At 49.1% G+C, this 24,268-nt stretch overlaps 8 protein-coding genes and 1 non-coding gene across 9 annotated transcripts; 3 read left to right on the top strand and 6 right to left on the bottom strand.

The window, feature by feature from the left end:
• Window positions 1-68: 68 nt before the first annotated feature.
• AO090003t00011 lies at window positions 69-140 on the bottom strand. Its single transcript has one exon. It is a non-coding gene; the product is annotated as a tRNA-Glu (tRNA).
• Window positions 141-590: 450 nt separating this feature from the next.
• On the bottom strand, window positions 591-2,900 carry AO090003001063 (putative G-patch domain protein (TFIP11); the record flags this gene model as incomplete). Its single annotated transcript, XM_001820115.1, has 1 exon — window positions 591-2,900. One exon carries the CDS (start codon window positions 2,898-2,900, stop codon window positions 591-593), a length of 2,310 nt encoding a protein of 769 aa, XP_001820167.1.
• Window positions 2,901-3,256: 356 nt separating this feature from the next.
• sod2 (superoxide dismutase sodB) lies at window positions 3,257-4,225 on the top strand (the record flags this gene model as incomplete). Its single annotated transcript, XM_001820114.3, has 4 exons — window positions 3,257-3,386; window positions 3,558-3,964; window positions 4,018-4,085; window positions 4,138-4,225. The coding sequence occupies 4 exons, from the start codon at window positions 3,257-3,259 to the stop codon at window positions 4,223-4,225; spliced, it is 693 nt and encodes a 230-aa protein (XP_001820166.1).
• Window positions 4,226-4,542: 317 nt separating this feature from the next.
• Window positions 4,543-6,003, top strand: AO090003001061 (uncharacterized protein; the record flags this gene model as incomplete). The annotated part of the gene is made up of 1 exon (XM_001820113.1): window positions 4,543-6,003. The coding sequence occupies one exon, from the start codon at window positions 4,543-4,545 to the stop codon at window positions 6,001-6,003; it is 1,461 nt and encodes a 486-aa protein (XP_001820165.1).
• Window positions 6,004-6,845: 842 nt separating this feature from the next.
• Window positions 6,846-9,122, bottom strand: AO090003001060 (uncharacterized protein; the record flags this gene model as incomplete). The annotated part of the gene is made up of 1 exon (XM_023235155.1): window positions 6,846-9,122. One exon carries the CDS (start codon window positions 9,120-9,122, stop codon window positions 6,846-6,848), a length of 2,277 nt encoding a protein of 758 aa, XP_023090200.1.
• Window positions 9,123-9,188: 66 nt separating this feature from the next.
• Window positions 9,189-9,695, bottom strand: AO090003001059 (uncharacterized protein; the record flags this gene model as incomplete). Its single annotated transcript, XM_001820112.3, has 2 exons — window positions 9,189-9,526; window positions 9,626-9,695. The coding sequence occupies 2 exons, from the start codon at window positions 9,693-9,695 to the stop codon at window positions 9,189-9,191; spliced, it is 408 nt and encodes a 135-aa protein (XP_001820164.3).
• A 2,423-nt stretch (window positions 9,696-12,118) lies between these two features.
• On the bottom strand, window positions 12,119-13,386 carry AO090003001058 (uncharacterized protein; the record flags this gene model as incomplete). Its single annotated transcript, XM_023235154.1, has 3 exons — window positions 12,119-12,911; window positions 12,957-13,171; window positions 13,216-13,386. The coding sequence occupies 3 exons, from the start codon at window positions 13,384-13,386 to the stop codon at window positions 12,119-12,121; spliced, it is 1,179 nt and encodes a 392-aa protein (XP_023090199.1).
• Window positions 13,387-14,383: 997 nt separating this feature from the next.
• psf3 (DNA replication protein PSF3) lies at window positions 14,384-14,819 on the bottom strand (the record flags this gene model as incomplete). The annotated part of the gene is made up of 3 exons (XM_001820109.3): window positions 14,384-14,451; window positions 14,514-14,622; window positions 14,694-14,819. 3 exons carry the CDS (start codon window positions 14,817-14,819, stop codon window positions 14,384-14,386), a joined length of 303 nt encoding a protein of 100 aa, XP_001820161.3.
• A 3,431-nt stretch (window positions 14,820-18,250) lies between these two features.
• Window positions 18,251-20,896, top strand: AO090003001056 (uncharacterized protein; the record flags this gene model as incomplete). The annotated part of the gene is made up of 1 exon (XM_001820108.3): window positions 18,251-20,896. One exon carries the CDS (start codon window positions 18,251-18,253, stop codon window positions 20,894-20,896), a length of 2,646 nt encoding a protein of 881 aa, XP_001820160.1.
• Window positions 20,897-24,268: the final 3,372 nt, after the last annotated feature.

Genomic DNA, 24,268 nt, shown 5'->3' with positions numbered 1-24,268 from the left:
GAACGAACCAACCAGACTACCAAATATCAGGAGAGAGAGATAGAGAGAGCCCAAAAACAAAAAAGTAATTCCGATGCGGGGAATCGAACCCCGAGCTGCTGTGTGAGAGACAGCGATGTTAACCATTACACCACATCGGAGTGGTTCTTGAATACAAGTTTCGTAAAGCTGCTTATAAAAAAAACCAGTTTGGAGCAAACTGCCATTGCCCTAATTCGGAGCTCTCCACCTGCACTCCTTCTTGACAGTTACTTCGTAGCCTCCTCTATGCCATTACTATGACGTATCTCTTTCCTCTCCATATTGAAAAACCGTTGCATGTAAGATTTATTGCTCGACGGGGCGTGGTAACGCGACTTTTGATGCATGGGTGTCCTGTCTCTTCTCACCGCATTGGGCTAGCGAACGTTTACTGTTTTCTGATACATGCAACTGGATGGTCTGTTCAATGGTTTGAAGGTGTGTTCGGCCACTTCTATAATTATATATATATATCAATGTAACCATGATAAGTGGATATCTAAAGATAAGGTATCGTGAAAACCAATCCAAAACTGTAGACCATGCTAATGTAACAAAAAGGAGGGATATCATCTGCTCTCTGCACGCTCCACAAGCTGATCTTCCAGCCCCATCGGCTCCCAAACATCCTTTGCTTTCTTGTTCTGCACCCAGACAACATCTCCCTGGACAAAGGCCACCACACCACCCTTTCCGGTAGCACTTGCTGTGATCCTGAAGAGAGGTTGGCCGTTCTGCGGATGGGCTTCTCGCAACGGGAGCATGATGAGCCCCTGTTCTGTGCACCAGGTTTCGAGGATGTCTTTGAAGGCGACCTCTTCCACGACCTTGGGCTTGCGAGCTTTCGTGGATGGTGCTTCCGCTGGCACATGGGGCTTTTCCTGGGGAATCTGCTCTGCAGTGGTGGATGATGGGGGTGGGAGCTCTGCAGCAGCACGATCGCCCAGGCGAGATGCAAGGTCCATGGTCTGCAAACCTTTCTTCCACTCGTCATCGACGATCGTCAGCTCGCTGACATCTTCGGGAATCTGGGTTCGCCACCAGGAGAACCACTCGCCAACCTCCTCGTAGTTCGGGTCATTGGTGAGCCAAATATACAAAATATTGTGCCACTTAGGGAAAAATTCGGTAACCAGTAATATCCCGAAGACGTTAGGCTTGAAGAAATCTTTCCATTTGAAGATGTTTTCCAGTGCTGAGACATCTTGGTCTTGTGGGTTCACTTCGAAATCTTCACGAAGATGACGACCGAATCGTGGTAAGAGGTGGTTTCGTAGACAGACGTCAAACTCTGAGCCCAGGGCATCGCGCCACAACTCAATGCCATCAACCAAGCCTTTTCTAAGGTCCCAGGAATCCAAGACAACGCGGAATTTTCTCTTCGCATCTGAAAGCAGACCTGTAGGCTGTCTCGGGTTTGTGTGTCGTTCATCAAGATACTGTAGCCATGTGAATAGCCACCATGGGAAGCGAGAACTATGCTTTGAGGAAGTATGGCGTCTACTGCTGCTTCTAGGTTTCCATTCTTTCAAAGCACTAGTGAGCTTCGGAACCACGAGTTGATCAAGAACGTTCGCCAAAACAAAGTGTGGTATAATCTCTTTCCACGCAACAACGAGAGAGGTGGCCGGCCTCGGGTCATAAACGTCCCAGTCGTTGAGGAGTGCTGAGCGCACACGAGGTAGCCACAACGTGTATATCATACTTTCGTAAGGTGAAGTGGATTGCCGTTGTGCATTTTGATCGTCTTTCTTCCGGGATAGAAGGGGCTGCAGGCGACGAAGATTTGGTACCAGGTATGTCGGATCTTGAAGAGGCTCCCATTCCTCCATTGCTTGGCGGAACAGAGGATGAATGGCCGCGACAGCTGTCTCAGGGAGACGGTATTCATCGATTTCATTTCTATACTTGATTTCCAAGGATTCCAGCTTCTCTGTGACTTCGTCGAAGCGTCCCCGCGTACTGTCCTCTTGGAAGATTTCCAAGCCCCCGATGGCAGCGACCAACTCTGTCAGCTGGTCCATTCGGAGTTGTTGTGTATCCATTTGCTCCACAAGCTGCGCCTCCTCTAGATCGATAAACTTCTTCCTTTCAGCCAATCCTTTCCATTCATCTGCAAAGGCTTCTAGGTCATGGCGCGCCCGTTGTGCAATCTTGAGAGCTTCCCCTTCACCGGGTTTGACGAATTCGGACGGGGTCATCAAGCCGGCAGTAGAGGTTAACACTCGCTGTTCCTTTCCTGTGGCATCGACCAACGACTTCAAGACATTTGGTACTTCGAGACCAGCCATATCTTCCTCCATCTCTCGAGCTGTGCGGAATTGAGGCTTCGCGCGTGGTACTGGCGTACCAGTACCGCTTCGACTACCCTGTTTGCGCGCCTCCTTCTTTTTCTGCCTCCTCTTTCGTTCTTCATCTGAGCTATCCTCTACCACTTCACCTCGTAAGGCTGCCGCTCGTTTTTCCTCCTCCCGTGCTTGCTTCGTCTTTTCTCGAACAGCGCCCAACCCAGCACCCTGTGGCCGGGCCTGGGCTTCAATTGGGTTGACGATACCTTGACCAGTCGAGCCGAGACCCTGACCTTCAACATAACCCATCTTGGCCATCATGCGTGCGGCGAAGGAGTTTCCTCCCTTCATCCCTTTGCCGGCATTGCTGGCGCCGCCTCTGGGATTGGCTGACTGCGTGTTGTTACTCCAGGGATTGCGACGAGCACTTCCTAAGCCACCGTGCGACGGAGGCGACTCTGAGCGTGACGATGCCCTAGCGAACCCGCGGAAGCCCATCGTGGGGCGAAAATCTTCTTCGTCGGAGCTCATGTCGGCGATTTTACGTTTTTGGCCGGCGGATGGTGAGGCCGGGGGAGAATCCGAATCCATGACCGATCGCAGATGTCAGGATAAGGTGTAAGTAGTAACTCAGAGTCGTCGGAGAGGTTCGAAAGGCAATGAAACGGTCAAACGACACGTTTGAGAGCCACGAAGGAGCTGTGGGTTGAGATACGCACGATAACGAGAAAGGAAAGTTGATTATCGGACATTTCGGCGCGGGGAAAATTCAAGTCCGAGGGGCCGAGCAACAATGACGTTCGTTGCATCGAATCTCCCTTCCGGTTATTTTTCCCTCTTCTTCTCCTCTTCTTCTTTTCTTCTTTACCCTCTCCTCTCTTTGGCATTTCGTCACTACTTTGTAACGTAACTCAATTCTATTGATACATAAAAATCACATATCAACTATGGCTGCCTCTCTTATCCGTACCTCTGCCCGTACCGCTCTTCGCGCTGGAGCTTCGGCTACTCCTAAAGCTGCGGGTGTTGCGGGTTTGACCTTTGCCCGTGGCAAGGCCACTCTGCCTGACCTGGCTTGTATGGCTCTCCCCTTCCCTTGATGTCGTCAATTTGCCCCTCTGTTGTGTTATCTTCCGTTTTGTCATCTTTCTCGGCTATTTTGGCAGTGCGAATGAGTAGATGGGTTACGCTTGTCGCTCATGACGCCCCGGAAGCACGTAATGCAATGGTTGGTTGACTGAATAACAGATGACTATGGCGCCCTTGAGCCCTCTATCTCCGGAAAGATCATGGAGCTTCACCACAAGAACCACCACCAGACCTATGTCAACAGCTACAACACCGCCATCGAACAGCTCCAGGAGGCCGTCGCCAAGGAGGACATCACCACTCAGATCAACCTCAAGCCCCTGATCAACTTCCACGGTGGTGGCCACATCAACCACACTCTTTTCTGGGAGAACCTTGCCCCTAAGAGCCAGGGCGGTGGTGAGCCCCCATCTGGAGCTTTGGCCAAGGCCATCGACGAAAGCTTCGGCAGCTTGGGAGAGTTCCAGAGCAAGATGAACGCCGCCCTCGCTGGTATTCAGGGAAGCGGATGGGCTTGGCTCGTCAAGGACAAGCAGACCGGAAACATCGGCATCAAGACCTATGCCGTAAGTTCCTCCTTGTGAGCGCCTAAGGATACAGGTAGCTAACTCCCGACCAGAACCAGGACCCTGTCGTTGGTCAGTTCCAGCCTCTTCTCGGTATTGATGCTTGGGAGCACGCCTACTAGTAAGTTTTCTTGGACTAGATATCTACCAAGCAATAACTAATGCCGTGTTAGCCTTCAATACCAGAACCGCAAGGCTGAGTACTTCAGCGCCATCTGGGACGTCATCAACTGGAAGGCGGTTGAGAAGCGCTTCTCGTAAGCGTGCAAAAGTGTTGTGAATTGACGCAGCTTGATGAGCGCTTTGTTTCAGTTGTGCCCAGAGTGATACTGTGTAATGTCTGATCAAGCTGTACTTGTAGCCCTAATGCAATTGGATACGCCTCGTGTATATATAAACTCATGTTCGTTGAACGTAAATAATTTTGGGGAAGCTGCACCAGCCACAGTGGCTGGATCACATGCTCCCGTAGCATTCCCGCAGTTTCCGGCAAGCTTATTTTCTTAGTTTGGGATCCGCTCCGCCCTCTCCGGATCTTCTTCCCTCATCTCACCTCTCAAGCGATCAATTCTCTCGAAATGTCTGCAGAAAGCCCGGGAGAAAAGCGCGGTGGGTTTCGGGCGTTCTTCGCCGGCGCCCTCCGACCTAAGAAATCCCGTCAGGTCCTCCGAAAGGCATCGACACCGAATCTAAAGGAAGGTCTACAAAGCAAAGATGACGTCCCGGCGATGCCTTCACTGACCCCATTGGAGGCCCACCGACTCAAATACCGAGAAGTAAATCTTCAGAAAGACACACAGCTAGGCGAAACCCACGATCATACCGCAATGCTGCATTCAATCGGTGTTGGAGAGCTCGATCCGTCCGATCCACACGCGCAACTACACGAATTCGACAATAGACCCCCAGGCGAGCCTATGATTGCGAGCTTAACATCGGACCTCTGGGCCAAGGTCACCGAGTATCTCAATCCCGCCGAAAGAGCCAGTCTTGCCTTCTCCAGCCGAACACTATACGCTCGTCTGGGCCGCGAGCCCTGGATAACAATAAACCTCCCAGAAAACCACGACTACAAAGCGGACTTTCTCATCTCCCAAGATAGACTACTCCCTCACCATCTCCTCTGTTTCCCCTGCGGCAAATACCACCGCCGCACACAAGAAGGCTACGAAAAGCTCCAACCCGCAGACATAATCAACCCGCTCTTCGATTGCCCCAACGCCCGCAACAACGCCCTCCCAGCACCCCGCCACCGCATCACCCACGGCCGAGTCCTTTACTTCACCTTCCACCAGCTAGTCATGCGCGCATACCGATTTGGACCCCGCTACGGCATCTCAGCCGACTCTCTATCCCGTCGCTGGCGCCGGGACGGCTGGTCCCACCAAACCCGATACCACATCCATCAGGGTCGACTGCTCATGCGAGTCGTGAGCACCTGCTTCGCCGAACCAGGCCTCAGCGCCAGCCAACAGCGACTCCTCCTCTACTCGCGCGACGACTACTGGCCGTACTTCTCCGTCTGCGCGCACTGGCGGGATGGCGAACTTATGAACGTTTGCAAATGCGCCCTCGGCCACATCCCCGTCCCCCGCACCACGAACGGCCTGCAGGGCCTCGAACACCGCGCAAAAGATATGTACCACCGTCGAGAGCACAATCCCAACGCCCTCGCGTCGCTCTGCGGTAAGTGTCGACCTATGCGTCGCTGCCCCGAGTGTCCCTCCGAGTATCTGGTCGAGGTCAAGCTCACCGAGGACCGGAGTGGTTCGCATCGCAACTTATTCCGGCATGCGATTGTGGTGACACGGTGGAGTGATTTGGGGGATGGGCGGTCGCCGCGGCTATCGAAGGAGTGGGCGGCGATTAATGGGGACGAGGCGGGTGAGGGGTATGATTCTTTTGAGAAAATAGGGAAGAGGGCTATTTCGGGGATTTTTGAGTCGGCTATTACCGATGATACTTTGCCTGGGCAGAGGATTCTTTCAATGAATCCTAAGGGAAAGAAGTTGGGTGAGGCTGGGAATAATTGGTATTGAGGTTCCTTATTTATACTTTGCTCTAGGCGTTATTTGCGGTGGAAAGCTTGGGGTTCTTTCGGGGGTGATTTTTTGTATTGTACTGTATTATACTCGAGTAGGAGTTTGGGTTGGATGGGTTGGTTGGATAGGTTTGTGCGGATTTATATAGATTGGATTCATTGGCCGACTCATAAACCAGTATTGCTTCTACGTTCAGATAGTGTATGTGACAACGATAAGAAAAAGACGATCTTGAAACTCATACATAACTTCATAAGATATACACATTTCTCGAAATTAATAGATAATTGATGCTTCGAGGAGAAAGGGAAACAACAAAAAGAAAAAGAATAATAATGATCCACCAACAATAAGAGATTAAAGACAAAAGATGCCAACGAATGTGGAACCCCCAAGATGCAAACATAATAATTAGACATCAATCATCAAGACTCAAAAATCACTTGAATATGCAAACCACTGTAGGAAATGTGACAAAAAGGAAATTGATAGAGAGTGACTGGGGGTGAGGGTAAGATAAAAGGAGGAAAAGAAAGAGAAATGGAGGGAGAGAACAAAACGTGGGAAACGAAGTAAGGATAGACAACGGTAGCTTGTACCAACCAGACACCAAAAGACAAAAGAAATCCAGACAAAGACTCCTGACTTCTCAGACACGACTGCTATGCAAATATTGGTACAATCCATGCCATCTGTTAGACTAGAGCTCGTGGGGTATCGTGACGCATTAAAACAAAAGAACTAGAATAGACCGTATAGCGGTGAAGAGATAATGGCTGCTGATGTTTTCCGTTTGCTTTTCTTGTTGTATATCGTGTACGCGGGCTCTCAAGATCCGACTAAACACGGCGGCGACGATCCACGTATCTAGGTCGTCGTGCCGCGTCTTCTTCTACCCAAGAGATCCGTTTCGTGCTAGACGCGAAGTCTTCAACTGCAATGTTCATGGAGGCTAAATGGGTATCCCTAGCCTCAGCGTTCGCAACGGGAAACTCATAGGCTAGACGGGAGGGGGTTCTGTCCTTGACTGACGCATTGGACTGCGTGGACATCGCAGAAGAATCCGGGTCGGATTTCTTATTGGACGACCCAAAACCGCTGGCCCCTTTCATCCAGCCAAAAATTCCAAGTGAACTCCGTCTTTTGTGTCCTTTGCCGGGAGACGAGGGTGGCTTGCTCGTGGTACTATGGGACAACATGTTGGAATCCGTAAATGAATGAGGAAGGGTTCTGCGCATATCGTCACCCTTTGTATCGGCATATGTAGGGGCAGGTATACGGCCATTATCATATGATGTGGGCGAGTTATCGTTTTGATTTGTTCTACCCGGCTTCGAAGGTCCCATTTGTCTACTCTTTGGAATGATTGGAGAGGGTGCTCCATCTTGTTCATTCGTGGCATCAGGGATGGGTGATGGTTGGAGTCGGCGGGTCGCTTTTGAGCTTCCAAAAAATCGAGGCCGAAAACTGATTTTTCGTCGAGGTTCTGGGTCCGGCTCGGGCTGGCGAACAGGTTCCAATGAGCCTAGATCGAGCGTGGGTATAATCGGAACGTCCGGAACAGTCGAGTCGACGCTATGGCGACGCCCAAGGAAGGAGGACTGGCTTGGAGCTCTAGTACCACCTAGTCGAGACTTGGTAGGAACAGTGCCAATTGCTGGGGCGAGAGCGCGATTCTTCCCAGCGTGGTTACCGGATTTCGCTGCTTCCACCCAATCTTGAGGGGTGAGGGGTGGTGATGTAGATGGCGTATCCAAAGTGGACTCTTCAGCCTCGTCACGCCTAGGTGATGAGTAATAATTGTTATCTATCTTCGAAAGAACATGTTCCAGGTCATCTTGATTGAACAGCACTCCGTTTCCATAGTAGCCAATGTTGGGTCCATGGACCGGCATTTGGCTTTGCATGTAGCCGGTTCTCGATGATATGCTGTTCAAGGGAAATATAGCAGGCGCTTCATCTCCTTCGTTGGGACTAAGCGGCGGATGCATAACCTCACTGACATTAGTATCTGTACCGTCAGTCAGCCTGCTATTGCCGGAACTTTGCCTGGTTGTCAGTTCATCTGCGGAACGAGGACGGCGGAGTCCCCGCTTAAGAATCGCAATCTGATCACCCTGGCTCTTCTCCGTGGCGCTGCCATTCGACCTATTGGTGCCGAATGCATGTGCGGTACTCATCGTGTCAGGGGTAGGAGGTAGCCTGGAACTTCCAAAGACGCTGTCTATCTGTGTCTTTTGGCTGGAGCTATTATCACATGAGACACTTTCAAAGCTTGGCTTAGCGGTGTCTCTGAAGACATCCAACACAGGCCGAATAGTCATTCTCGGGGTGTCTTCTGGATCAATATCTGGCTTGGGCGGGGTCCATGAGCTAAAACGTAACCGATCCCTTTCCCGATCTTCTCTCGTAAGGGGTGAGAACACGGAACTCTGCGCTGTCGACGCTCTTTTGCGAACGGGTATTTCGATTTCATCAAAGTCGTTACATGACCCAGTAATATCACCTATATGTAATTCACTGCATTCACTCAGTGCGCTAAGCCTCGGAGAGTCGGGTTCGCCGGTCTCGTTCATCGAGTGGAGACTTTCCGAATTCGTGAGTATACTCATTTCAGAGCGAGACTGGTCATCGGCAGGATTATAGACACTTCGCAGGGCTGCCGTGTTTTTATTCTCGTTATGGAGAAACGACGGTGCTCTCTTGAGATGGCGTGTGCCCGACGACCTTCGGCGATGCTGGTCACCAGGTGTTACACCTCTCTTCGAGGATGTCCGTTCTGGAATATCCACAGGGGTAGGGGAATTGGGCGTTTCAATAGCTGGGCCTGGGCCATCACGCGTAGGAGGCCGGGCTGTAGAGGGTCTAGAATGGTCTCCGACTGCTTCTAGCTCTTCCACCCTCGCTTCGAGCTGACAGATTAATTCAACAGCCTCCGTGACAGCCTGATCTCGTTTATCAATTTCCTGCCGTAATTGCTCGTTGGACTCCCGCAACCTCTGATTGTCTTCTTCGGCATCCCGCAGCTCCTGTAGCTCGTCCTCTAAATCTCGCATACGTTGAAGCTCTTCTTCCATTTCCAACATCCGTTCAAGTTTCTTTTCCATTGCCGCCATTTGTTGGGCACGGTGAAAGATCTCGAGTTTCAAGTCAAAATTCTGCTTATTCATCTTTGAGATATACTAGCATTCTATTAGCGACTGCAGGAGCGTAATAGAAGCTATCATAGTGCCACCCACTTGGTCCATTTCTCTCATCCCCATCTCCCGGGGTTGCTTTAGACCCGCAGCCAGAGCATTATTGATCTTTCGCTGCCGATCAGAGCCCGGCTCTTCCTGTGACTGGTTCTGGGAATTGGCGCGGGAACGGCCTGGCGTACGAGGCGTACGGGGTCCATTATCATCCATATCTTCTGAAGCTGTTCCTCGCGACCCGCGAGTCGCACGCTGCTCTTTCAACAGGTCTTGTAGCAGAGAGGAGGATGGGTTCACCAGCGATGTTGATCCAGGTTCGGGAGTTTCTACAGAGGGCCATTATGTTAGTATTCCAGGCATTATGTATTAGACATGGAGTTGCCCAATGACTTATTGATTCCACACCAATCATATTGCAGACATACTTGATCTAGAGGTGTGTGAGCTCGGCTTGGGCGAGCCGGTCATAGAAGATAGATCATGCGGCCATGACATTTCTGTATGATACATTAACATCACCAGAAGCTCCAACGACCTGCACCAATCGTACCAGTATTCATTTGCGACGGAGTATCCATCCTGATCCGTCTCTTGGCCCGAGTGAGCGCTGGAGGTTTTGGCGATTCGGAGTTACCTTTGAAGAAACAAGTGACTGGTTAGTATACTGCTATCAAGTCTGGTATCCCTTGAATGATTCAAGGGAGGGGAGGTTGGGTTAACCAACTCTTCAGTTTGGGACTCTGTCTCGGGGGTGTATCACCAGTTGGGAGAGCCGTGACCGGGGAAGGGTATAGGCAATGTCGCAATGACGAAGGGGTGGCCGAGTGCACCGAGGCGGTGCTTCGCCTTTGGGGTGTTTTGTCCATGCCGGTTCGAGATCCCTAGATGGCGAACTCGGCTACCGAACGCGCATAATTGACAAGATGCACGACACGACTTGGAGTGCAGTAGAACAGTACGATTGTGTCCACCTAATGCGCGCGTTTCATTAGAGGCGGAAATTTAAATCGACAGGTCGAATGAGAGAGAAAAAAAAAAATCTAGATTCACACTCGCTATTGGTTGAGTGGCGATGCGAGGAGTTTGGAGCAGCGATACAAGTCGAGAATAGATTCTCGTGAATCGCAGGAGCTGCAGGGAATTGGCAGGGTAACAACTCACATACAGCGAAAGTGCAGCGCATAAAAACTGGTAGCGAGGACAGTACGTAAACCTTTGGATGTGAGGGGAGAGAGAGGAGAACAGATTAAAATGTGACGGGAAAGCGTATGACGAGTCGATCTTCAGAGCCAAGAAAGGGAGGGTGACAGAGAGGAAGAGTAGGTAAAATAAAATAAAAAAAAAAAAAGAATCCCCACACTGCACGATCCCATTACAACTCTCTTTCTGGTTAGTCCTGATTTCTGCGAACGGAGTATTATTCCCCTCAGTTCGGAATGTCTGGTTACCATGCGACAACAATTGAAATCACTGACAAGAGAGAGGAAGTGAATGCTGTGACACCTTTTGACACTTGATTGTTGGTTAGTTGCGTTCCCAGTGGTTCATTCCTTTATCCAAGAATTCAGTTCATGCAAGTTTCCACTCTCTCAACAACCCCCAATTTGTCGTCCTAGTACTCCGGACTCAAGTCTACAATCAAGCGTGATAGGTCCCCGGCAAAGACAAGCACTAAAACCACTATAGGCATAGTCGGGACCTTACGGTAGTCCCGCCGTCGGTTGATCATCCTTTCCTGCTAACTCAACGCAGTCTTGTTGAAGGGGTTCATTCTAAGCAGACCAATCGGAAGGCCACCTTCCTCGGCTGTTTCATTGCTCACCAATGAGCATTGCAGATTCCATTTAATTAAAACTCCAACCGTCGTAAGGGCTGGACTTGGCTAGTTCGACTAGTTAAAGGAGTTCAATGCTGGAAGGTTTCCCTTCTTTCCATTCCAGCCGTTTCAACCTTCTTCTACCTATCCAGCTGATCATGTTAAGGTTGGAAGGGAGACTTTTCTTTTGGTAGGTATTCGAAAGTCACATCCCGCAAGAAATAATCGACATCCCATGCCTTCCACAATACTTATTAAAATCCTCCCAAGAAACAGATTTTCAAACTCAAGACCCGATGCTCCAGTTCAGCCACGACAACTAGAAGCTACTAAGTTGCTATGTAAACAAAGCCCCACAAAAGGATCAGCCCACGATGCCGCTTCTCACTTCCAGGTACACCGCCAGACGTTATTCCTAATTATACTCACACGGTCTTGTATCTTATATATAATATGCTCGATGTTAATTAGTAATTTACTGTATTTATCGCATGTACAGTAAGGTTAGACTTTGATAGTAGGTCCTACAGATCTCTCCAATTTCATACAATACTCTATATAACACTAGACTATTGGTACACCCTTGCCTCTATCATATATATATATAGCCTGGATCGCTCGTTTACAGCTGTTTTTAACTGTCTAGGGTTTCAATTTATAGGTATATTAGACGAAGATAGAACACCATGAAACTTGATAAATCCAAGTCTACTGTTGAGAAAGTCAAATAGCTCGCAAGAAATAATCAACTTCCCATGGCCTTACACAATACTTATTAAGATCCTTCTACGAAACATGGATCGAGTGTTAGTGAAGGGCACATGATGTGCGCTCTAGGAGTATCAATCAGGAGGTCAAACGAACGTGGGGGTGAGGACCAATAGCACGTTGAAGGGGAAAGTAATTCATTGTGTCTTGATCTTGGTCTTTGTCCTCGTCCTTCGGAGAAGCCAGCTTCCTAGTCAGCTTTGCTACCCGGGACGATATTTGTGTAGTCTTTTCGCCGTTTATCGCCTCAGGTGTAGAACCTTAGTGATGAATACGGGTATTATGTGTGTTCCATATAAGTGATCTATCTACGGCCACTACTACGGCGTATGCTCTATTCAATCTCAGCCTCGATGACACCCTCCACAGCCATGGGGTGCCTAGAGATGCTCGTGACCTTGAATCCGCCTTCCTTCAACAACGCCCTCCATGCCTCCTCCGTCCTTTCCAGCCCGCTGGTACAGCTCATCAAGGCTAGGTCTAGCGTTGTCATCAAGTGCGTAGCGCCTTGCGCAGGCAGCACAACTTCATAGATCAGCAGCTTGGAGTACCCTGGCGTCATGACCTTCTTCACCTCGGCAAACATGCGCGCCACGTCGGCATTGGGCCAGTCATGTGGCACGGCGTGGAAGAAGTAGGCGCGCGCGCCGGTGATGGGCTGGGGCTGGAAGAAGTCGTGGGCCATCTTGCGGATTCGGCTGTCCAGCTTCTCCTTGCCATGAGTGGTGACCACTTCAGGCAGGTCTTGAACGATGAGGACGCCGACAGGGAGGTCGGGGTGGCGGTCCAGCAAGCGTTGAGCGTCGAAGCCTTGAGCGCCACCAACATCGACAAAAAGGGGCTTGGTCAGGTCGGCGCCTGCCACGAGGTGCTGGGTATCATAGACGTCCGTCCAGATCATCTTGTATTGAGTCAACGATGTCATGACGCCCTGGAACGAGCCGCCCGCCTCGGGGTGATCTTGAACGTAGTTAAAGAAGTCCTGCCCGAAGACATCACGGTAGTTGTCAAAGGAAGAGATGCCAAGTGGCTCTTTGTAGCCATTCTTGGCCAGAAAGCGCGCGTGGTTACGACCGCAGGGAATGGAATGATCCAAGCTGCATTGCGAGTCAGTCCCTATGAGCTCCCTTGTCACAGTCTAGGCATTGATATTGCCCGCCTTGCACACGTACCCAGCCTTGATTACTTCGCCAGCATGCGTCTCTTGGGCCCCCAGGGCCAAGGAGGTGGGCGTGGACTGCCATGTATCAACGCCCATCTCCTGGATCACGTAAAGGGCAGCGATGTGCCTGAGAAAGCGACGCAACAGATTCGGCTCGCAGGTTGTATGAGCCCAGCTTAGAAGCTCGTCAAGCGTCCTTGCTGCGCCTGGATTTTGTCTATCGGCCTCTGTCCATTTCGTCCAGATGCCAAGGTCTTGAAGCGGCTGACGGCCGGCAACAAGGCCGGGGCCCTCGAAGGTGATGGCCCAGCCTTGCTCAAAGGGCGTCTCAAGGCGGCGAGAAGGCGACGAGCTGCTTCTTTGGCAGCAAAGCGGTCAGCTGGCGCTGTGAATTGGCTCGGCTGAATTGCGTCGAGGGTGGAAATAACATCCGGCGACATCGTATCGGGTCTGGTACCTTGCTGTTGTTTACTCCGAGTCTGTTGATTCACAGAACCGCTGACGAGGGAAACTTCCGCAGGCTAGAGGATGAGTAGGTGGACTCTGTAAAGACATGAGGACTATTGTCGGAAAATAAACGACCGGGATGCGGGGATGGCGCAGCTTTACCTAGGTACTACTAGGTAAAATTCCCAACATCTCGGAAATCCTATTTATTGGCCTTAAAGGCTAGGCGCACCGAGAGCTATATATATCGCTTTTAGCATAAGGAGGGAGCCGAGCCGCCGGTGTATCATTAAATACTAAGTCTATGATTCTTATCAACTACTTATATTCTTATTCAAGACTATAGAATAGTTAGCTTATATAGTAAGTAATATTTAATATTAGTAATCTAAACGAGTCAATTACTGGAGCGATCTAGTATTTGCTACCTAGGATTAGAGATACTACTGTATACTACTGTATATTGTACATGGACCTTGTCGACCGACTTAAATCGAATACATCCCACTCACTAGGACTGAACCTCCACGTTATGGACACTCCAAACGGGCCCCACATGTGGCCTGCAGCCCCCCAAGCACAGGGAGGACCGAGCCATGTCTCTTCTCCGCTACGTAAACAAAGCCCCACGTAAAGGACGCCTTACGCTTCCAAGGTACATTAACTAGTAATTCACCGCACAAATCGCAAGCATATAAGTCTGGACATTCAAAAGTGGCCCTGCACACTTCTCCGACTTCATACTACAAATACTCCGCATGAGTTCCGACTGTAGGTGCATCCCTGCCATATATATTGTAGCCCGAATCGCTAGTTTCATGTCTACTTTTCTTAAAAGGCCAAATAGCTCGCAAGCTCCTTTTTATGCGAGTGCTAATTCCATATAACTCCACTAACACAGCAAACCCTAAGCACATGACTGGCAAAACAATAGACATAGCTCATATGACGAGCACAGCTCAGTCTGTTAAATTTGGATGTTAATCCTTATTACCTCTTCTTAGCCTCGCCAGCCCATATCCGTGTCTCCTTGGCACTATCATGGGCCACGCGGAACACTAGATCACGCGATTAGAAACAAGCCAGAACGTTGTAAGATGTAAAGTTAATTTCCACATACACTGCCTTTCCGTTTCATCTAACCCTCTCAGAAACTCAACGCCGTCGCCAAGAGCACCTTTTGGGTTGTGGGCATGGTCAGCAATTTCTGAAGCGCGCTTCTTAAATGTCTATAGGAGCTATTAGTCACTTTCTTTTTCTCTTTTTTTCTTCTTCTCGGATGTGCAGAAGGTTAACGAACATTAATAAGAACATCAACCATCTCCTCTTCCTCGAAAAGTTCCAAAACTCGCTCGCTCAGACTATAGAAATGCGGCGCTAATGCCCGCAGATCGACGGTCCGAGGGTCTGCTTTTAAGGCATTCATAACCCGTTCTGATAATGCTGAGGGGATATCTAGTGTGACTAAACGAGAAGTGCCCAACCGAGCTCTTTGCTGATTTAGATACCGTCTGATTGTGGTTTGGGGGGTTCATGTTCGGGTCTCACCCGATAGAGAGCATTTCACCTAGCCATAGTGGTAGGTCGATGCGAGTACCAGCTTTGATCTAACGTTGTCAGTCCACGGCCATCCTCGTTCATTGTAGAACCAAATCATAAGCTTACATTGTCGCCCGGATTGCCCTCTAAAATGCCAAGCCCTGGCACCTCGAGCTCAAATGTGCAAGGCAATTTCTATCACCATGGAGCATTAGAAACACGTCCGACTGGTACGTGTAGATTTTTTTGACGTACCTGGGCATCTGTTAAGATTGAGTCAATATCATAGTATGACATCTCGAAGTAGTTAGACTGTGCAACTGGCTACTGTCTCCTAAGTTTAGTTTCAATTTTACCAGATACCTCCACGTCTTTAAGTCGCCTTTTGCTTTGAGGCGCGTCCCGCATTTCGCGATGTCACGTGTACCGTTATCGTTTTTTTAAGGGTAAATTAAGAACCCCGACTTCGAGCCCGGACCCCGTGGCTTGACATGCACTATAGTGATAGTTAAACTTTATAAGCCATTGGCGCTTCTAGTGTTTCCTCTTTGTTATAGAATAAGAATTCAGATATCGGCCTTGGCTGACTCCGGTGACGTCATTGTCATACTTGGTTGCCTTTGCTATACAGATATGTGTTGATGGCTTTTTTAGTCTAATTTCACTCCATACAGGTGAACAAAGTTAACCGCAGAAAACTCAAGTCTATCCCAGGTGCACAGGCTCGCTTATACCTGGCCTCATTTATATGATCGAAATAGTACGTATTGTCCTTGTCACTTTGTGTATAACCTGTGGAAATGCCCCGAGCCTAGAAAGGAAGTACATCCGATATTTTTCTTGATACAACCCACCCTTTTCCAGAGTGGTTGAATGTACGTGCATCATACTGAAAAACATAATAATCATTAGTGAAGCCCTTGCAAGGATCTTCAACCAGCTGCCCAAAGGTTCTTTTCTACTTTTGAAGCTCACTAGGCTTAAATCTGTGCACTCTTTTGATACATGAGAAGGGATATCAGCAACTTAAAAGGGTATCCTATGGGCTACCTTGTACTGTATCGCTCCTTAGGCAACCCTTTCCTATGCCTCCCAGGGCCCAAACCCTAGATATTATGCGCTTTTTATTGAGCATGTCTGCTGCATGCTCAGGGGTTGTTACCTATCGTTATTGCATGTTACCTTTATATCAACCTGCATGATCTATTTATTTTTCTGTATATTGTCTCAATGACGGGCTACGAAGCTACTATTCTGCATGTGCTTGTACTTCGATATAGTTATACTTATCCTACCTAGTATCAATCTTGACTATACTAGTGGAAATATGACGACTGATACGGTATAGATTGTAACCGAGTGCTTTTAGCCAAGGCCAAGCAGATATCATCAAGAGATAGCACTGTGGAGTAAACCCCTCATTGCTGCAAGTATGGCCGACTAAAGACAGATAACTTGTACATCGTCTGCAAGAAGTGTCATCAGTAATGCCCGCTTGTCAGTCCAATGCAGGACAAAACACAGCGGAAGAACAAGTTTGATGCTATTGTATCACAGTTCTCGAATAGAGGATAATGCCTGTGGTTCAGAATATAAAAAGTAAATATACATCTCATAAGCACTTTAATGCCACTAGTAGTCATATAGTGTGGACATGGATGTACTGGTAAGTGGAAAATAACAGACCCTTGCATAGTGTATAATAGAATTTCAGTAGATACCAGTAAGTGCTCTCTCGTCCTCCTTGCAAGTCTTAAGTAGTCCTCTTTTAGACTAATGTATACCTCTGCCGTATTTATTATAACATATCTGTTGATGCTGTACTCTGTGCTCCGTAAGTGTCCCTTGAAAGAGGAACGATTGAAAATGTGCAGTGGAGTCAAGTAATACACCAGTTCAAGGAGGAAAGGGTCTAGAACACGGAATTTCCATAAACCACTAGCGCCAAGCCGCTACTCCCGAGTGGATTTACTGCATCCAGGAATATTCCCAAACATTCAGATTAGAGTGTCTTATGTATATGAAGCGTCTTGATCTGTTGGATGCTCAGTTTTCACTATACAAGACTGGTAAGATAAGGTACTACGGAGTACTTCGATTTAAACTTTTCCACTAATCGTGCAGGACCGAGGCGCAACTCGATAGCGTACTCTGGAGTAGTGCGGAGGATAAGACAATTAATTGTAATTAGTAGTTGTGCTAATAAAATTCTGCGTCCTCAAATCAGGAGTCGATTAATGACCCAGATTTATGGTCGATCTAATTGAGTACTAATTGCTATATCCGGTGTCTCAAGCCTGACGTATCATATCTTGCAGAGATTTATCGTCTGCAAGCAGGCAGTCCCTGCAAAGGTGACAAGTTTAATGCGTGTGAATGTGACTGACTGTCAATATAGTTTTAGGATTGTAAATTAGTATTACGATTCGAGATTATTTTCCTTTCTTGCATTCCCAAGTGCGGGTGAGGTAAAGATATGTACTTGTCGCATCGGGCTTAATAGGCCCTAGGGTTGAAAGTAAACATGGTGGCGGATAATTTAGTCTGTTTTCCCCTCATGATCCAAATTTAGCTCACCTAAGAAAAAACGGAAAAAGAAAAAAAAGAGAAAAATAAATATAAAAATACAAATCAACCGTGCGAAAGGAACCAACGGTGGAAACATAACAAGAATGGACAATACTACTATTACTACTATACTTTAAGTGTCTTATAAGGGGGGAATTGGTGGATACCTACATTCCACTGACCATACACAAAAATAGGTACATACTGTACAGTGATACACACAGTATTCCGTACAGTATACTGTACTTCATTCCCTCTGGATTTACCCAATTCCGTTCACCATCCAGCAGCAGTAAGTATGGTACTGTATGTATGAGATGACAACTCTCATGCCCTGTTTTGCACGTCTTTAGTAGTACTGTTAATCTGAATCCGTCATCCTAATCCTACTTTTCCAAGTTTTTTTTTTTTTTTTCCCTTTTCCTTTTCGTTTTTGTTTGTTCACACCTGCTTACCCTCTTCTCTCTCTTCTTATTTCTTATCTTGTGTCCCAAAAATTTCTCTTGCCCTTCCTTTCTATCCCTAACGTCCGATTTGATTGCGATAACCTTGTGGAAGGACTCTCCCGCCTTATCTCTCCCTCGAGGGACCCCAAACTCCCTTAAGTTGCTTTCCCCTCTTTTGGAATTGTTTTTTTTTTTTTTTTTTTTTTTTTTTTTTTTTTTTTTTTTTTTGGTGGATCACACGACAAAAGTGCTTTTCCCTTGATGGCCCTTGATTGCGCCCTGCCATCCTCAACCACATCTCATAATGGCGTACAACGCCGTTTCTCAAGCCGACCACGAGGTGGCTTCCAACGCGACCGATTCTGATGTCTCCCAGAGCCCGTCGCCGCACAAGTCGACGTTCCAACAACTTCCTTTAGATGTCGATCATATTGGTGGAGGGACTTATCTGCAGCCAGCCAAAACTGCCGAGGATTCCAGCATGGGCCGGTTAGGTTCGTTGATCCGGTCCATGACCTCCACAAGCTATGACATGGTTGAGGAAGATGACTACGACCTCGCCGATCCTCCGACAAGCCGGAGGTCTAATAGTCTCCGTTGCGTTGCGCCGCTAGACACTAGAGCTGCCTACGCCGGCTCCCCTGAACCTCCCCTGCGATCTCCGACCACTGATACACCCGTCCCTCTCAGCCATCCTACTCCGGATCTTCAATCGCTACAAGGTGCTTATTTGAATAATGTAGAGAGGCTGGAAAGGAGTGCCGAACAACTCAGCTCGAGCTCGGCGGATATTGGCAGCGAAATTCGCAAGATGGATCGTGAACAGAAGAGGCGCTCGGTCAGCTCAGTCTCCAATTCCTTGCGTGAAAGCAACCCCATGAAGGGAACGGTGCCATCCAGCCAAGGGTCAATTATGTCTGCATCTCGACTGGCCCAAGTTTCCGAACATATGCCCGAAGAAAGTTTCACCCAGTCGATGATGTACGTTACTAACGATTCTACCCTCCCTCCACAACCACCTGTTCCCACGGAGCCCGACTTTACCTACCATGACCAGTATAGTCATATCCCGGGTGAAATCCAACGACCATCCTCGGCTGCGTCAGGAGACACCTTTCAACAGGCCAGGGTTCTGTTCACCGACTTTGATGGCGTGCATTATGTTCCCCACGATAAAGGCCAAGAGCTTGGGCGACAAGTACCTTTGACAAGGCCGCCCTTGGCGAGCAGACCGGAGACATACAAGGAGCCGCGGACGGGGGAGGATATGGTCTATTATCCCGCTCCGGTGCCTATGATGCTTAATTTACCACCGCGGCTATCACAGAAGCCTAACCCTGAACGAGAAAAGCGTCGGACGCAGTTGCTTGGTTCGGTCACTGCCGAAAACAGAAAATCGGCTCCTTGGCTGTCTGGTCGGGCTCTAGGCGATGCAACCGATCCCAAGCGTGAGAAGCAGCCAGCGAATTTGCCTCCGCAGCTTCGTGCTAGTGTTTTCTTTGAACAGCCCGCCACACCACTTGACGTAGAGGTCAAAGAGGCTTCCGCAGTTGCGACACTTGACAGCATTCTCGATGCCTCAACAAATGCGCCAGTCACTGCCTTCACGGACCATCCGTACGCTGGTCCTGTCGGTTCAGAAGTGTACGCCAAACACAAGGCATCATCTAAGGACTTGGCGGCGCAGAAGAAGAAACACATGTCAAGGAGTACCCTCAGAGTCGACCATCCCTCCTCTGACTCGGATGCCAGAGCAAGTTCAATCGCGTCACATCCCTTGTACCACCAAACAGAAGCCGATGCAGCAGACATGCATGAGGGTACCTCATTACGTGAAGGCGCCCATGATAGAGATGATGTTGAACATGATCCCCAGAAAGACGAAGGGGAAGAAACCAACGAACAGGAGGTTCCATTTACAGGGCCACCTTCTACCTTATTAGCGGAACTTGAAATGAGAAAACACGAGCTGCGGCAGCGATCGCGGACTGCAGCCAACTCTGCAGGAATGCATTCAACGCTCCTTCAGCTAGAGGCTGTTGCCCAGAAGCAGAGTGAACATAGAAAACATCGGCCTGTTACCCTTGCCTGGGAAGGTCCCGATGTCAACAAGCCAGAAGATGATGGCGATGATGATGTGCCCCTCGGAATGCTCTTCCCCGAGAAGGCTACTGCAGCTGATGATAACAGGCCCTTGGGTCTTATGGAGAGACGCGAGTTAGAAGAGAGCGAGCCGTTGAGCAGGCGTCGCGCGAGATTGCGGGGTGAACCACCGCCTCCGCCACGCACCCCTGACCACCGTCCGACTACCATGTACGCGCAGAACGCACAGGAACCCGCCGGGGGTGATAGTGGCGATGAAGGGGAGACTCTGGCCGAACGCTTGAAGCGCTTGAAGGGTAAGGACCGCCGTAAATCTGTAACGGGAAGTGAGTTTGCCGACGAGATACTTGCGGAGGTCGACCACATGAATGGTAACGACAAGGAGAAAGGAGACGAAGGGGCGGCAGAAGAGGAAACCTTGGCTCAACGCCGAGCACGTCTTCAGAAAGAAGCGGAGTCACGAAATTCGACTCTGAAGGTGCCTAGGTACCGAAGGAGTATGGCGGACCTACTTCATGCCCGACGACCGGCCCCTGGAGGAAGACCGGCTTCCAGGGAGGCCGCATTACATCGTACTTCGACCTACCAACCTCCCTACGATAGTCGAACGTCTCTCCAATTCTCGGCGCACCCAGGACAGCCGGTGCCATCGAGATTTGCCCAGTACCAAGCACCCGCAAGGACCGATTCCTTTGGATACGGAGTAGTCCACCCAAATACATTCTATAGCGATGCTATACTGGGAATGAATCATCTGAGCTATGTTGCGCCACATAAGGCCGTACGACCCGGCGTCGAGACGGGCCAGCGGGAGATTATTGACCGGTGGAGGCAGAGTATAGTATAAGCTCGTCTTTTTATTTCTCATTTTCTTATTTATTATTAACATACCTTTAATTTTCTCTGCGTTGGTTGAAGGATGAATAGGTTTCTTGAGCGCATATCGTTATTCATGACGATTGGAAGCATGGGTCGTTGCGGTGTCCTGTAGATTAGCGAACGCATTGCATTACAAGTATGTATAATATCTCGTTATTTTACTCTTTAGTAATTCGAGTGAATGATTTGGTGTGATGCTGTTGTTTCTGAGCTCTGTTATCCTTTGACATCTTGCACTGGGGAGTCTTATCATATCTTGAAGGATGCCAAGCTTTTAGTGCCTGCCAATTCAGGCCTGTTTGGAACGAGACCAATTCCGGCACCCCTGAGAATTCTTTCTTTTCTTTTTGAGCCTTTGCATTTGAGCATCAGCTGAATTCCATGGGAGTGCCATTGCGACATTCTTTCAGTGAAGAAAAGGCGGTTAGTGCCAATATTGTCCGCGTTCGGAAGGCCCGAGATATGGATTGTTCCCGTCCCTGACGTACCTTTTTTATTATTCCATTTAACCCCCTTTGCCTGAAGCAACTACGTAACATTGATTTGACAACTTTTGTCAACGCCGATCTACATTACATACTTACGCATACTCTTATCTTAGTTATACTTAAACTACTTACTATTTTTAAAATCTCATCTTTTCCCCGTGACAAAAGCCGAGTAGTGGTGAACATTTGTATTGCACCGCCCGAGCCCGTGTGGGACAGTCCAATTTAATTTGCCCCACGCACCTGGTGGTAATCTTCTCCGCAGAGCGTGCGTGCGAAAGAATTGCAAGCGTTATGGAAGACTTTTGTGGTCTCTGAACAGAGCGCGCGCTCTTCTCGAAGCACCGTGGGTGCTTATGAGCTTGAATCGCAACTCTCATCATGCCGCCTTCTACTGTCTTCTCATACTGGCGCCGCGATCATCGCCGGTCAAGTGCTTCCCCCGTCTCCTCTTCTGCGAGGGTTAACGGCGTTAGCAACGTTCCACAGCTCCCAGTTATCCCTAATTCAACGGCGCTACCGACTACCTTCAGTTCGGAAGGACTGGGTACTCAGGTGTCGAGCGATTATCAAGCAGAAGTTGATCTGAGCAAAGACAATATCGCCGTATCTACTGCTGCAATCAATGCTCCGTCGTCCTCTTCCGCCACCCTTGCGGTACCATCCTCCTCCGATAAAGATGTTCGCCCCCATTCAAGCCCTGAAGAACGAGAAAGAGATTTGTCCCTAACACCACAATCGAATTACTCGCAGCCATCCTTCGCTGGTTCGCGCCTAGACCATGTTGAGGGCGACTCATCTAAGCCGAATTCGCCCTTCCGGCTCTCGTTCGGAAAAGGACTGTTGAACTCCCATTCACAGTCCTCTGACAGTCATCTGAAGCGTTCATCTACCCCCGACATGGCGCAATCAGGCCATTCCCGCTTCAAGGCGCCCCCTGATGAATCCGCCACCGAAAGGATAATAGCGCCGCGAAGAGACCACAGATATGAGAGTACAATTAGCCGCCGCCAAGGGGATCGGGATGTTTCTGCAGAACCTGTCCACCACAAATCGGGGAAGGCGATGCTTCATCTCTTGAACCCCATGTCTCTCTTGGCTAGAAGGCGTTCTTCCCAGGTAGCGGGCCGGACGGAGGATGCGAACATCAGGGCCCGTAGCGTAATCCCTGCCATACCAGACGACTATGACCCCAGAATCCGTGGGAACATTATTCATGATTTCTCCGCTCCTCGACCTCGTCGGAACCTGTCCGCAGCACCTGTTCTACTACATGGTGTGACTAACCGACATAGTTCGCACGAACCGTCTCAGGCAGCAAACGGGACACAAAGTTGTACTAACGATTGGACAGCCCCTCTAAATGACCAGAGAAAGAGACATAGTGAATACTCTCCTGTCTTTAGAGAGCATTTTGAGGAAGACCAGAAAGCACTCCAGGTTGAGAATAAGGCCTATCTACAGTCGTCCCTATTAACGAACCCATCTAATCATGAGAATGATGCGAAATCTGTTCCTGTTTTTGCCCGGAACCTACCATCGAGCCTTCCAGACCCTGATAGAGAACCCCCTACTACTGATAACAATGCGTCTACTAAAGGCCAAGAGGCTGAACCGACAAACGACGGTGCGCCACTGGATGCAGACACTGTCGAGATAGTACCGCATCAACCACTGGGCCTACCAAAACATCTCAAGAGTAACGCGTCTCGATTCAGCTTTGATATGAATGGCGTGGAATCTTCCACGCAGGAGAAGCTCTTAGAAGAAAAGCATAAAGAGAAGGAAGCTGCACGAAGGGCCAAAGCCCGACTTGAAGGAGAATTTAGCGATGCAGAAGACGATTTCGATAATGATCTTATAGACGACATGGACGATCTTGAAGAAAAGATTCCAGGCGTCAATGTTGATGCAGATGAGGAATATGACTTCGACGACTTCTCCGGGCCGGGGGACATACTGAACAAATCGTGGCTTGCCCCTGGCTTGTCTCCGGTAATTTCTAGTCCAAGTAGCCCCAATGCTCCGAGCATGGTTCCTTCATCAAATGCCCAAAGTGGCCAAACCTTGGCTCCTGAGCTAGAGAGGAGCCAGAGCTCTTCTACGTATGATACAGCAGCTGCGCATTTGAACAACGAAACTCTCTCCAATCATAAAGCGGAAGCCATTCCGCAGTCTGCGGCTGCGTCTCCTTCGGTGGCCCCACAAATGACAGCTAACACTCACCTGAATACCTCACAATTACTCGTTGACGAGGAAGACGATGACTTGTACTTTGATGATGGAGAATTTGGCGATCTCACCGCTGATATTGAAGGCGAAAAGTTTGATGAATCAATATTTGACGACGAGACAAGTCATTTGTATGAGCGAAAGCCAGCAGGCCAAAGAGCCGCTTCTGTTCGACAGGAGGAGCCAAATCCTGGCATTGGAGATGCTATGAATGAACGTGATGGACTATCCGGACATGATGGTGGCCTTAAGCATGTCCCAAGCATGGCGAGTGACTATCGAGAAGTGGTCCCTCGGATGTACGGCCATGAAGAAGTAATACCCGAATTAGGGCCAGCCAAGTCGTATGGGGGTGTGTTGTCGGAACACAACCTCGAGGCGCTGCACAGTGCTCTGGCTAAGGCAGCCAATGACTCAGCTACTAATGACAGATTCGGACGCAGTGTCAGTGTTAGTGAACAGTCTCTGGGCCATGAAAGTGTCACGCAGACCGTGGATTCTCATTCGGGGCTAGTGTCAGACGACAGTCACTTGAGCCAGCTAGCCGACGTAGTAGGCGTCGAGTCCGTATTTGAGGATTTCGATTATGACGACAATGATTCGGCTCTATATGATGACCC

Source organism: Aspergillus oryzae, chromosome 2 (genome assembly GCF_000184455.2).
Source record: "Aspergillus oryzae RIB40 DNA, chromosome 2".
Lineage (NCBI taxonomy): Eukaryota > Fungi > Ascomycota > Eurotiomycetes > Eurotiales > Aspergillaceae > Aspergillus > Aspergillus oryzae.
The sequence above is the reverse complement of the archived record's forward strand: the minus strand, read 5'-3'. Positions and strand labels throughout refer to the sequence as shown.